The 14,789-nt window shown below is 38.2% G+C and overlaps 1 protein-coding gene across 3 annotated transcripts in view; it reads left to right on the top strand.

Moving 5' to 3' along the window:
* Nucleotides 1-14,789, top strand: part of GRTP1 (growth hormone regulated TBC protein 1) — a 34,622-nt gene that overhangs the window by 14,686 nt on the left and 5,147 nt on the right. For all 3 annotated transcript variants that reach the window (XM_004174720.5, XM_072933366.1, XM_072933361.1), the window contains 2 exons: nt 711-835; nt 2,523-2,619. In XM_004174720.5, the coding sequence (XP_004174768.1) occupies nt 711-835; nt 2,523-2,619 (222 nt within the window). The remainder of the gene's footprint in view (nt 1-710; nt 836-2,522; nt 2,620-14,789) is intronic.

A 14,789-nucleotide genomic window follows, 5' to 3' on the forward strand; every position in this document is an offset into this window, starting at 1 on the left:
TTTGGTCTGAAAGAAATTAATGGTTGGAAATGTCAGTAATTGCATACTCATTACTTGAGTAAGCATTGAGTTTGAAGCATGTGGAAGTGTGCTCTGCTGCTTGGTTATCAGAAACCACTCCCATTTTTGATGATCTTGCACTGGTGAAGACACAACTCTTCTCATGATCACATCATGGAGAAAGTTAAATTTTAAAAAGTGATTTCTAAGTGGAAGTTGGCAGCTGTGGGAACAGGTCTGGGGGTTTTTGGCTGCTACTGTTTGGTAGAAGTTCACTGAGTAAGTCAATTGAAAGTTCATCTGATTTGTTATGAGAATGTGCTTTCCTAGAGGCAAACTCGTTTCATGCCACTTGACTTGATATGCTTGGCATGTCTTGTGTCTGTCAGTCTAAATACCTGGTTTGCTTTCATTTAAGACTTTGCAGTCAGACATGGAAGGAGTCCAATATGTAGGAGAATTTCTTTAGGTCTGCTTGAAATTGGTTTCTGTACACTAATAGGATTATTCTTTCTAGGAATAGATTATCCTTGTATGCAAGTGCCCTTTTAGCCAAAATAGAGATAAAGCTGTTTCTTAACATTAATCCACCAAAACAGCAGTTCAGTGAACCATAGTGAAGCTTCAGTTGTACTTCAGAAGACCTGTACAGGTTTTTTTTGGAAACTGACAAGGAGCAGCTCTTAATTTTTTTTTTTCCTTTTGTTTAGACATAAACAGAACATTTCCAGATAATGTAAAATTCCGCACAACTGCTGATCCGTGTTTGCAACATGCACTCTACAATGTATTGGTAGCATATGGGCATCATAATAAAGCAGTAGGATATTGTCAGGTAGGTAATCATTGTTTTGTAAACAATGCTGCATTTCACCAGTGCTAACTGTTCTTGTCCATTTGAATGTGTGTTTTTAGAAGCACACCCACAAACTATTTCTGTTTATAAACTGGCCCTGGGAGGTTGGGACGGGTATGAATACTTCAGGCAAATTCAAATACCCTTCTGAATTTCTCAGTGGCTGTTCTTGTAGACAGCTTGATCAATTTGGTTCCATTTGTCAGCTGCAACATAAGTTGTTACTTTGGAGAGCAAGAGGAAGCAAACTTGTCTTTTCCTTGTCCTGCCAGCTTTCCCTATACAGGCCTTGGTATGTACAAGGCATCATGAGGTCTCAGTTTCCTGTGTGTTCACTGTTACATTTTTCAAAGTACAGAAAGACCAGCATTAGTGTGGCATCATGTACTCAAGGGCTGGTAGCATTATTTCATGCCATCTCTCAATATAGATAACACAAGTAGGAAGAAGATTTCTTTGAAATTCAACCTGATAATTAATTTGATGGCAGCTCAAGAAAGTTACTGTTATCACTGTCAAGTAGTGTAAAGTTTCCTGTGGGACACAAAGAACATAAGTTGATTCATGATAGTCTGACAGTCAAGAAAAAAAAAGTCTGTCTTTAAAGATCTTAAAGAAGCAGGCACTGTCATGAGGAAAATGTGTTTCAGTTCATTTATTAAGTTCTCTCCTGTCTCCTCAACTTCCTGAGCAGGAATGTGTGTGCTAACATGTAGCTCATTTTAGCTGAGAAAGTTATGTAGTAAATACAACTACTCTGAAGTTGAAAGAATATGAACAGTATTTTTTAAAATCTTGAGAGAAGACTTAGAGGGACTTAAACCTACACTGAAGTCTCTAAAATTTTTTTTTCTTGTGTACCCCAGCTAGTTTTAGTACAGAAATTTACTCACATTCTTCAAAAGATCAATGATTTATATTATTTTCAGTAATATGTATTTATCAAAAGGTATTTTTAATATTATGGTAACAACAGAAGGGGTAGAATTACAAAGACTCAATTTTGCAAGTGTCTATGTAGAGGTAGTTAAACACAACATAACACACAACTTCTAAACCATAGTAGCTCCTATATGTCCAATTGTTAATAAAATATTTTGGTACCTTTACTGTTTAATGGGCTAATGAAAGAAGAACACTTAAAAGACTCTTGTGTGGATTCTTTGCACACCTGATCTCATAGGATCAGTGCTTTTATATGTATCTGTGGAGTACGGGAGTTATTATGGAAGAAAACAGTTTGTACACAGCCTTTAGATGAGTTAAGCAGCAAAAGCTGCTGGAACTACAACATTTTACTTAATGTGTTTGGGTCAGACATTCTCCTCCTGCAGCCTCACTATCTACCTGCAGGTTTGTTGTGTTTGTAGTGCTTATCTAATACAGCTGTGTTTGGGTTCTGATCAAAGCAGCTTTCAGTTGCATTGGAAAAAAAAGCAAAATTGAAAGTATAGACTAATAAACCTTTTCTTTTAATTTTTCTTTCCTTGATCTTTGTTAATAATTCTTGTGTGCAGGTTTAGCAGGTTACTCAACCAGTGGCCTTCATTACTAGAATTGATTTAATATGCACAATTTGTAAAACTCTAATTTAGCCCTTAATCAAAAGAAGTAAGCTAGAAACTGTTAAGATAAGTGTATGGATCTCAAAACCTTTCTATTTCAGGGCATGAACTTCATTGCTGGATACCTGATTCTTATTACAAAGAATGAAGAGGAATCCTTTTGGTTGCTAGATGCTCTTATTGGAAGAATATTGCCTGGTATGTTAAAAACATAATTTTATTAATATTTGAAGCTTGGCTTTTATCTTTGCATTCTTCTCCAGCTGTAGACAATATCTGTATCTGGTCTGTCCAGTAGCTCTCTGAGTTCCCTTGCCTGGATCTCTGGGGTTGCAGGAGGGGTTTACACAATCAGTTCTGCCCAGTGTCTAAGCTGAATCTCACTGCACGTGTGAGATAGTTTAAAACCAGAAGCAGACACCAGGCACTGCTATATTTTTTATTCCTGTGAAATGCATTTGGGAATGCTTTTTTTTGAAATTTAATTATAGAGGGAGAATGGTTTTATTGTGAATTCCTATTAGAATTTCACAGGTCTGACTACAGATACACCTTTAATGTAGGTAGAAGGTCTCATTGGAAGACCAGTAGAAAATGGAGGACTGATTCCTTATTGGCCTAGTTTTGCTTTTGCACAGATTTTTATCTCAAATGGTCGGAGGTGGAACTCAGTATTACACTGTCAACTAGGTACTGGTCAAGGTTGATTGAAACTTTCACTTTTCCTTCTGTCTGTTCATGTTTAAGATTAAGCAAAGAAAAAAAAAAATTGGTTCCCTAGTGAATAGAAAGGAAAGACCTTGAGAAATAAAGAATAGCTGAAAGATTCTTTTTATGTTTTTGGATGAATGTAAGAAATTATTTTACATTGAATACACCATGTAGGAACTTGGATTTTTCTTGTGTAGAAACAGTGGTTGGACTTTGTTTCCAGACTGAAAGAGTAGAGACAGGCAGGGAATGCTATGAGTTGTTCAGTCAGTCTGCAAATATTTAACATTATGCAGCCTTGAAGTTTACTTTCAAGCTGTAAAAATAGTCTAAAGAAATCAACTGACTGTTGCTTTTGTTCAGCCTTGAGAGTTCTAAGCTGTGCAAACAGGTAAGAGACAGGGCAACTGTCTGTCCTGGGACCTGCCACTGCCTTGCATGGGTATTTGTGTGCTTTGACATGACTGTGTCAGGGATAAGGCACTCTGTAAAAGGCAGGATTACTGTGAAGAGATGTGTGGAAACTCTTGCTGTTAATCCTTTCAATAGTCTTACACACTTTTTTTTGAGGCAAAGAAGGTAGAGTCAGAATTTTATGTTTGTTGGTAAACCTTCATTTTTAATATCCTTCTACACTTTACTGATACTTTTGGCAAAAGTTGTTCTTATTTTTCCCTCCTAGCTGTTGACTTTATCTTAGGCAGGTAGCATTGGTGATGAGAAGAAATTTCACAACATGAAATGCAATTACTGTGTATAAAGTAGGTGCATATTTACTCAAGTTATAGGTATATTTTTACTTTTCTGTAACAAGATTGTTGTTACTGACTTTAGCCTGGGTCCAACTAGGCAATATGAATCTTCTATATAGTATGAATATTTTTATTGAATAATTCAAGGCTTTATTGACAGAAAACTTATTGCTGATGCTCTTCCCCCCCCCCCCCCCCCCCAGATTTTAAAGAATGTTTTTATCCCTTTTATTCCCACCACTCTCCATATAGTTTGATTTGAATATTTATGAGACTCAAGGCATAACAGATAAAATAATTGGCATAATTTCAGTGAAATACTTTGTCTGCATATGTGAGAGAAAGACTCAGACAGACCATATTCATAAAGCAACTCACTCAAGTAAATAATTACTGCCTTTCTGTTAACAGTGCAAGGTATTGCACATTTCAGTTTTAAGCCCTATAATTATTTGTTAGGGAATCAGAAAAACACCTCTCAAGATCTTAGATCTTGAATGTTTTCCAGGTTTTCAGAGGGAAGGCTAGGAATCAGTTTTGTTGGATCCCAACAGTTTGATTAGCCAACATTTTTCCATTAGTTTGGTTGCTGCTTTGGTTTTCTTGTTTTGTTTGCATTATAATATACATGTTTTCCCCCTGTCATTGCACCAAATATGCCTCCAGGTCATGTCCTCGTTTCTGAGTGTGTTCTGTCACTGCCAGTTAAATCAGTGGTGCTTTAGGACAATTTAGAAATCCATTCTCTGCTCTTTGCCATGTCTCTGTGGGTGCTTCCTCCCCTGCCCACACACATTTAATTAAATTAAACAGCCGCTCCAGAACCGTGATGCTGACAGTGGCTTTCTTGGTCAGCAGATCAACTAAGCCAGCCACAGATCAATGGCATTGATTGGAAAATGTACAGTGTGACAGATGGGAACATTCTGGGGAAGTGACAGAAAATGGGGCTCCATCAGTAAAGGTTTTCTGGCTGAATTGTTTTGTTACATCCAAATGGAGATAATGCAGCTGGGAGAGAGAGCCAGTCAGTAAATTAGGCTTTGGTTGATTGGTAAGACGAGTTGTGTACATGCCTTTCATTTGGCTGAACTTTGATTTGTCCAACACTGCTGAGTACAGCTGGGTGAGGCCAGAAAGTTCCTGCTTCTGCTGAGGGCAAGCCTGTGCATTTCTGCCTGTTGTCTGTCAGCTGCTCAGCCAGGGATTTGGAGGGATTATCATTTAAACACAGCAAGGGGGAAGAGAATTACTTAACTGAAGTTTTGGTGTTACCAAGTTTTTTTAATTCCCATTCAGACAGATGGCTGCAGCAGACAACATTGCTCACAAGAAGCAGTATAGATTCAATACAAGCTTAGAGTGATGTGCCTGCAGTTTGTACACAGCATAGCTCTGATGTTTCTGTTCTATTCTGTTCACCACTCTGATCCTCTTTGAGAAATTTTGGGGATTTTTTTGTGCTTTTAAGGAAAGAGTGGGGAGATTGATTTAGAACGCATTGGGTAGGTAGGACCTTTTAACTGTGGCACCTCAGTATGTAAGTAAAGGGGTATACTTGTAATATTTTACATATTTGTAATTAAATGGTGAGAGTATGAGAAGAAAAACTCAACAATTTGGTCTCACTTTAGCATGACATTTATGCTTATATATAGAAGAATAATCCCCTCTCCCACCTTCAGTGTTCTCAGTCTGGAAGCAATTGTGTATATCAATGTATGTTCTAGCAAAACTATTGGACCATTATACTGGAGTTACTCTTACTGAAAACTAGTAGTAGAGTACTACTGTGGTTGAGAGATGTCTCATGAGTTCTGCACTACCCCGTTCATGGCCAATTTAATATCCTTTTATTCTGTTGTCAGTGCCAACTCTTGAGGGTGAGAAAAGTCTCCCTCTCTTTTGTGCTTACTTTTCATGTATTTGTAGGATGCAGTCAATTAATTTTGGAGGTTTTTTTGTATGGCTATGCTCCTTCAGTCAAACTCTTCTCTTGTATGAAACTTTTCTCTGTTCCTGTTTTAGCCTAATAATTATTCTGTATGCTTGATTTTTTTAAATTTTTATTTTTGTAAACCTGATCACAATGGCACACTTTTATTTTCTGGTGGAGAATCAGCTAGTGCCTTGTGCAGTGGCTCTTTTCGCAGTGGAAAATGTTTCGCTTAAGAGAGAAAAGCTGTAGGATTTCCCTTGGCTTTTTTCCCTAGTGGCACTCTGGTTTTGATTTGTGATCTCCATCATAATGCATGTGCTGTTCCTTCTCTCTCATTGTCAACAGATGTTTTTTCCACAGCATTTAGGACTTCATAACACCTTTTTGCTGAACTTTATCTGCATATTCTTGTTATTTTAAATGTCATCATGTCTCTTACACCAGTCTTTCCACTGTTACTTCGTTGTACTTTGTGTATAGCATCTCTTAGTTTAGTGTTGTCAACAAATACAATCTTTTTATTTTGCTCCAATATTCTTAATAAAAATCCTAAATTAGGTGTAGGATTCTTCAAGAATCAGTCTAGCAATCTTCCTTCAGTCTCATTACTTTTTAGCAGGTTCTTCTAAAATTTTTTGCCCATGTGTACTGCCTGGTTGTTTATAAAAAATAAAAAGAGCAGAGTTTTGAATGATTAAACGGTCACCAAATTAGTAGACTGCACTGAAGTAACTGATATTAGCTGCAAGTGCACAAGGTGCAAAGCAAGGTGCCACTCTTTTTAGGTGATCACACACTACATTATTGGTGTGTAGTTTAGTGACTGCTGGTTAAGGCAAGTGGCTGCATGCTGAGATAAGATATCTCCCATGTTTGTTCAGCTCTCTGACTTGCACTTGTATCAGCCAGAGACTCGCAGGTTGCACAAGAGAGTAGGCACGGTAAGAGACATGAATATTTGAAGTGAATGGCATCATAGCTACATATTAAACTCTTGAATAGCCTCCTCTTTTGAGTGATTCATGTTACAACAATCTTTTGAGTCCCATCATACAGACTTCCAGGTTTGACGGGAAGGACCACTTGGGAAATGCAGAAGGCCGTACTAAGCTGTAAAGTATTTCTGGGTAGACTGTTTGCTTTTAATTGCGGTTGAGCTTGTATTTATTTTGTTCTTGTGGCTGAATTTATTTAAATACCCTAATTGGGTATTGCCAGGGAACCTCTGGAAGCAGAACTGGCTTGGCAGCTCCATCTTTTCAGATCTGCATCTCCAAAGGGAGTGCACCTCTTCACAGGAAGTGTTTTTATTTAGCTGTGCAGATAGAAAACACTGCTAGACCTAAACTGAGCTGAGTTTGCAGCCTAAGATGGGGACTGTTGTGATGAAAAGCATTTCCTTTCAGAGAGAAGACCTGAGCACCTCACGAATGTCCTTTTGGTGTGGAAAGCTCCTTTCAAGGCTATGTGTGACAAGCATGACACCATGTTTGCAAAGTTTTTTTTTGACAGCTGTTTTTTTTTTATAGTACCATCAACCCAGAAAATTTCAGCAGATTGATCAGTTCTGGGCTGCTTCTTTATCTTCTTCCTCTGGCAGCTCTCAGCTACAGATCTGTGAGTTGGCAGGATTCTCACTCATCCGTTGAGTTCCTCTGTGACTGCATTTGAAGCCACAGTGATGTGCCCCTCTGGCCTCCAGCATCAGATCTGGTACTTAGTGACCGGAGCATTTTGCTGGTCAGCTGAATAATTAAGACTTCTGAAATACAGGACTCCATCATGTTCTACTATTAACCCCCAGCCACAATGAAAGCATTAATGTCTGAGCATTAGAGGTCAGTTGAATATACCTAGGAATTAAGCATGCAGTGTCCTTTAAGCTGAAGGTGGAATGATGGAGTCATGTGCCTGTATTTAGAAACCATCATGAGCCTGAAATCCTCAGTACTTACAAATATGAACTGCTAGGGGATTTGTGAGACTTGAGCAAACAGGAAATAAGCAACTGATAGGGTTATTTTCTTTTAAATTACACAGGTATTTATACATTTGAAATAATTTATTTACTTTCTGTATCATATCTCCCTCCCACCCAGTCTCAAACCTCATCAGTAAAAGAACAATCTCATTTAGTAAGTGTGTTTTAGGTGGCTGGGTGGAACTCTTACACTTTTGTATGAAACAGAAGTTTGCTGTACGTGACAATATCCATGCTGTCAGCCTTACTTTTGTGAGGAAACATGCAACAAAAGCACCCCAGTGTTTAAAAACGCCAAAGAATATTGTGTTCCTTGACATGTGTCTTTACACTACTGTATTTACACTGGAAGCAGGACCTATTCCACCAAGGTGAAGTCAAGAATGCTGCCTTCATTCTGACAAGCAAGCCTTCATTGATGTAATTTGATTCTTTTGAAATTAAAGTATCTTCAGTAGGCCATCTATGGCACTACTCTATGTGGGACTGCAGCCTTTGGCTGTCTGTGCAGACAGTGCTATTTGCTTGTTTTCTACCCAGTAAAACAAAGTTTCATCCCTTTCAAAAGCCATCAGCAAAATAACTTGTCAAATTAAATCTTAATTCAGCTAGGACTGATCAAAGGTAGAATTCCATGGCTGCATGAAAAGGAGGAAGGTAGGTAGAGCGGCATAAACACAGAAGTATAGGTTTGGGAGAAGAGGTTCTGGGTTTTTTGTGACATGGAAGAACCTATTAGTGGCCAAGCCTTAGTATGCAGCACAAGGCTTACTTAATTCATGCTTTATATTTTATTAGAGTAGCCATGATGGAGGGAAGTTCTGTTTTCTTTTTTAATATTTATTTTATTTTAATCTAATGGCTTGAGTTGTGAAAGCACTCATGTGCATGTGGTATTGAAATGATACTTTTGACAGACCCATCTCCATGTTAAAGGGATTGTGCTGTTATACCTGCTGTGTTAATGCAGCAAAGTCACAGCAGCTTTTTTTGATTTTTGTTACTTTCTGATGGTCAGCCAGGGCTCTGTGTGTTCAGTTACAATTTTAATAAATGAGCCTTCCTGAATATGTCACTTTGACAGTAAGAAGCATAACATATCAGCTGACAAATGTATGATGGTTATACGTGCTCAAAGCAGATCCATATATAGTATACAGTTTTGTATTTTAACTTGTGAATCTCCAGAAAATGTATTAATGTGCTTGAAGTTACCTGTATTAAGTACCAAGATTCATAAAACTGGAAATGTAACCGGAAATCTAACTTTCCACGCAAAAAGCCAGGTGAGGAAATAGTACTAATTCTTCCCATTGTGGCCCTTCAGTACTTGAAGAGAAATTTAAAAAAAAGGTGGAGAGCAACTTCTTGCAGGAGCAGATAGTGATAGGCCAAGGGGGAATGGTTTTATATTAAAATAGGGAACACTTAAGATTAGATGTCAGGAGGAAATTTTTTACTCAGAGGATAGAAAGGCAGTGGAACAGGCTGCCAAGAGAAGTTGTGGGTGCCCCGTCCTTGGAAATGTTCATGGCCAGGTCAGGATATCTGAGAGATGCCAGACTTGGTTTGAAAGAGTAACCCTGCCACCATTGCTAGTAGTGTATTCACACTGTAAATCAGTCTTATTAAAAACACTTGCTATATTTTTTAATTGAAATTTGAGTTGTCCTAACTTGCAGGTATTGCTTTTTTAAAAGACTTTCTCCTATTATATTGAAAAGCCTACAATGCCTGGTGTATTTTCTCTATGAAGTTGTTAAATTTACTAATAATTTTTCTTGCATAAATGCAAATACAGAGGTTCCTTGCAGAACTCAGTTTTTCTAAATATGACCTTTTCTTTCATGTCTTCTCCAGTTCTTCAATTTTCTGCCTGAATTGTGAATATCAGAGCTGGGTACGGTTTTCTAACCTCAGTTTTGTTAATGTCATAATCAGAGATGATATATTCTCTGTTCAGTAGAGAATGTATCCAAGGATTGATTTGGCTTTTTTGAGCTAAGATGTGCCTACTCTGGATTTATTGTATTTGCAACTTGAGATACTGCAAAATTTATTTTTTCAAAAGTTCAACTCGCTTAGTGTTGGGTTTTTTTTAAAAATATATCATAGTAGAAAGATGCACTGACAGCAAGCTTTGATACTGTTTCAAAATATAATGCACATGCAGCATAGGTGGCAACAATCTCTTGGTGTAAGGAGATGTGCTTTGGGAGTAAAAGAAATTAAATGAAGAAAACCATGTACAGTAGTAACTTTTGTCTACCTCAGTGTACAAGAGTGAGTGTTTAGTTTGAGAGATGCTTAGAATATGTAACCTTAGTTGCACTAGAACCGTATGTGTTGGTCCAGCTCTCTGTTGTAAGGTGCTTCTGTCTCAGTCTCAAGTAATGTGCCTAGTGGCCCCCATGGTGTGCCTGTAGCTTTCTTGTGAGGAGCTGATGAACACTGGGGTTCTTCTTAAGCATGAGAGGATATCACTGCTGTGTTTTGTGCTCAGGTGTCAGTGTGGTACACGGATAAAATACCTATTCTTCCAAATTCCTTGGAGGAGTTAAAAACACAGATCCAGGAATCCTTATTCAGCTGAAGTCATCAGTCATTAAGGCTCATTATACAGTTGTAAGCTTTTTTTTTTAAGTTTGTTTCCTCAACAGGCATGATAAGCAGTTGTAGTTTTCAATGCTTGTTCTTGAATTTCCTCTCGGTTTGAGGACACCGGTGATAAAAGTCTGTCAAAGGGTTTTGTGAGTTAAAAGCCTTGGCTCCTGGGTCAGCCCCATAAGCTGCATACTTCTCCAAACATGCAACTCTTCACACAGGCACAATTCACAGGGTGCAGTAACTGGAGTCAGGCCAGGCTATTTGGAAACCAAGTGGGGAATATTTTGTGTGTACTGTGTCTGTTGGTGCCTGTCAGCTCGGTGATACTGTGAAAAAGCTGCTATCAGCAAACATAGCCATTCCAACGGCAGCGGATACAAAGAGGGGACAGAGGGAAGAGAGGAGAGCTGGCCAACAGTATTTTGCTCAGTTACATCTCAGCTATATGGGACTGGTTTGGTGTCTGTAACTTTAGGCTGGACTAGTTTTAAATGATGCAAATGTCTCTATTGAGCAACACATAATAGAGCTGGTACATAAATAAATAATTAAATTAGCCAATTTAATTCTCTGTCTGAAAGTTGCATTTGTGTTTTCCAAACATGCTGCCAACTTCAGTTTGTTTCTCTGGGGGGTTACACATGAAGGCTTTGTTTCTTTGTGTTTCATCTCTGTCTTCTGTAATGTCTGGAAGGATGACATCTTTGCCTGCCTTTTCATTGTCTTTCTAATTAACAAGCATCCTTCTTCAGTTTCCAAATGGCAGGTAGCTACTACATCTGCTCAGAATCCCACTGTGCTCTGTGAAATGCAAATGGGAAACCAAAGGCTCTTTCAGTTCCCTGGGATCTATTTTCCAAGTTTGGGACTAGAAGCAAAAGATGAATAGAGGCAGATGGCATTATGTAGAAACAAACACTGCCTTTTTGTGCTGCTGGAAAGGTGTTAATAGTAAGTCATTTCTCAAGATATATTAAATATCTTATACAAGATGTCTTATATCTTATCTATATTCAATTTATATCTAGATATACAATCTGTGTAATCTTAATGCCAACCCATAAGGATCTATAAAATGCTTGCATTCCCATTTTTTAAAGACAGTTCAACCATTCAAAATAAATTTGATTTCCTTATATTTTTTTAAAGCCAATATTCAATTGTGAATGATACAGCTAATGCTGGTTGTGGTGTGAGTTCAGTACCCCAGGACAGAAGTTCAGTCAGTTTAGTTCGAAGGGAAAGATAAAATATAGCTTGAGCCTGTTGCTTGGTTTGTTAGATTTTTTTTTTATGTTCCCTGGAAAATTAGGAACTTGTGTTTTAAAAATAATGTAGTTAAGAGGTTTTAGCTTGCCATTTAACCACATATCTGCAGGATATCACTCTGGCCAGGACACCTGCAGAGGTCACTCTGGCCTGATACTGCAAAAAGAATTGGCAGTAGTCTTGGGTTTCCTCCTTTTCCTGTTGTGGCTTTCTGATTTCTTCCCAAATGTAGGTTGTTCAGCTTTTCATGTAAGGCTTATGATGCAGACACTTAGAAAGACACAAAAGCTGGTATGTTTTAAGTGTTTGTATTTTTCCCCTACAAATGCACAAGATGGAATCTGTTTTGGGTCTGACTCAAAACATAGGAAATGTAGAACTGAGTGCTTTTCATGAAATTCTGTTCATGGAAACCTCTGAATTTTCGTGCCAGCCCTTAGGCTTGCTCTATTTCCCTCCTGGATTCCAGTGAGGTCTGGTAGCACATGGTATCTCCAGCAAGGAGATGTTTTTGAATGGTGCTTGGTGGTATAAAAATTAACTATTTCTGCTACTATGGGAGAAAGAGAGAACATTATCATCATCTCACACACAACCACCCACCCCAGTTCTCATGGACATTTATAAACATATTCTTGTGAATAAAATACTTTGCAATGTGTAGACTGTGAGAAGAGTTAAACCAGCCAGTTTTTAACTTTCCAGTTGATTTGGATCTCCAAGGCAAATCATTCTGTTCCAGGTTGGGCTGTGTAGGCTCTTGAAATAATAGAAATGCTGGAAGATAAGCAGCAGAGCTGAAGTCTTGTTTTGGGTATTTTTGTAACACTTACAAATTTAGTTCCACTAGGAATATGTATCTTTAACCTGACATATACACAATAGACTGGAAGGATTTTTTTTTAACTTCTATATCTCTTGACTCCTAGAGATAATTTAAGACTATAAGAGTATTGCTTCTTAAACTTTTATTTTTGGAACCTCTTAATCTATTTATAATAGAGAACAAGGTCATAGAGTCCCTACAAGCTTTATCCTTATTTCCTACAAATCTTATTACTGTTCTGGAGCACAAGCAGCCAGTTATGTCTTAGTCCTGGACATTATGGTAAGATCCAGAGGTGCTAACTATTGTGACAGGGAGACAATGAAATGCAGTTAGGAGTGTCTGTGCCAGGACAGGTTTCCAGCTCAGTGACTGCATGCCACAGGCAATGCAGTGTTTTTAACAAAAAGCCCTTTGAACAAGGGAAAAAGTTCCTTTGTGTTGTCACCTGTGTTGTACAGTAGCAGTAAAGTGGCTGGCAGCTGGTGGAGCTGGCTTTTCCCGTTTCCTGCTTGACTCCAAGAAGAAGCAGTTGGTGATCCCAACAGAGCCACAGGGCTACACTGCTGTTCAGGGTCAGGATTTTGATGAGGAAGGAGCACTGAACAGGATGAATTCCATGTGTGCCCACATTGCCCTCTGTTACACTCTCGGGCACTCCTAAACTTGGCAAGGCATCCAAAATCCATAAGCAGGTATTGGGAACAACAGATTGGGCAAAGCACAGGGATAAGTAGCAAAGGGAAAGCTGAGAGGAAAGTACAGAAAGTCTTTGATCACTTTACAGAAGCACTTGAAAATGCCAAATTACATACTGAGAAACTTGATTTTCATCTAGATATTCTTCTGGATTTAGTAATAAATTAATAATACAGTAATAATTTATAATGCAATATTTCATTTGTTGCCTTCCAGAAAATGTGATGAAAAATAATGTAGTGTGTGATCACCTAAAAATTATCACTTCCATTTGACCATTTGAAGAAAAAAAGGAAACAACCTGGCTATGTGTTTTTTTCAGGGGAATGCTATTTTATCAGAGGACATTCCTATAAGCCACCTAGATCAACAGATACCAACAATATAATTAGCCTATTTTTTAAATTAGTAAGTGGCGAATTGGGAGCAGTTACTGACTCAGGTTTGTTCTGGGTCATCAACTGCTCAGTATTTTGCCATATTATTGAGAGGGGAAAAATAATTAGGCTGCTAACTAAATGTGGATCATGCAAATCTAAAAAATGCGAACAAATTTTAAGAGATAAGATATGTAAGGAATATAAACTTAATGTGTTTCACTGATAAATGAGTAAAAATAATTGCCTGTGCTGTATTTTCTGCAAAACAGCTTTGTGATGTGGGGGAGAGGTAGGCTTGTGTAGACTTGGTTATAAACAAGGATATTTTGACTTCTGGGCAGAGCAGCCAATTATAAAATATTAACAAAGTAGGGCACACAGTGAAGCATTTGCAGCAAGGGAGCACTACAGGATTTTTGCTGAGGGGACATTTCCAGAAGGCTTAATGACTGGGAATCCCTAGTAAATAAGAAGGGAATAGAAGAGCCATGTAGGTTAAATGTTACCAAGCACTTAGGCACCAAACCAAGTTACAAAATCATTTTCCCTAGTGAAACCAGACTGGACTGTGAAAGGTGTTCCTTGTAAGTGATCTGTGGGTAAGTTTTGCACAAATATGAGGTCCTCCAGGAATGTCTCTGAAGAATTTGGAAATGTGGCTTTCCTAATTTGAGGAGCTAATTTTATATATATACATTTATGTATAAAAGTATATATACAGGAAAAATAAATAGAAAATTGTAATTGCATATTATGTGTAATCATTATAATTAATACGTACATGAACTATAATTACATGTATGTCTTGAGTGCAGATTATTTTAACCTAACGTCTGTTATGAACTGGCACCTAATAACCCTGAAAACCCCTGCTACTCAGTTACTGGCTTTGGCATAAATTGTTAATCACTGCTCCCACTGGTTCTGCAGCGGCCCTGGGCGGAACATTGCAGTGCTGTGCACCAGGGCACATGGGAGCTGCTCCTGCTCCACCAGAACAGCAGGGGGCTGCCCCAGATAGATGAATAGTTCCTTTTTTCTCCCTCTCCAGCAGTACAATCTAACAAACTTGAATGAAAGTTTAATTTACACCAAAGCTTCCTGGCTGCTTCAGTAATTTGTGGAGTGATGTATCCACGCTCCCTGTCTGCTAACTTTTTGCTTTCCAGCTCTCAAAGATCTGGGTACATGTCCAGTTGTGTTC

The sequence above is a fragment of the Taeniopygia guttata genome, chromosome 1 (genome assembly GCF_048771995.1).
Source record: "Taeniopygia guttata chromosome 1, bTaeGut7.mat, whole genome shotgun sequence".
Classification (NCBI taxonomy): domain Eukaryota; kingdom Metazoa; phylum Chordata; class Aves; order Passeriformes; family Estrildidae; genus Taeniopygia; species Taeniopygia guttata.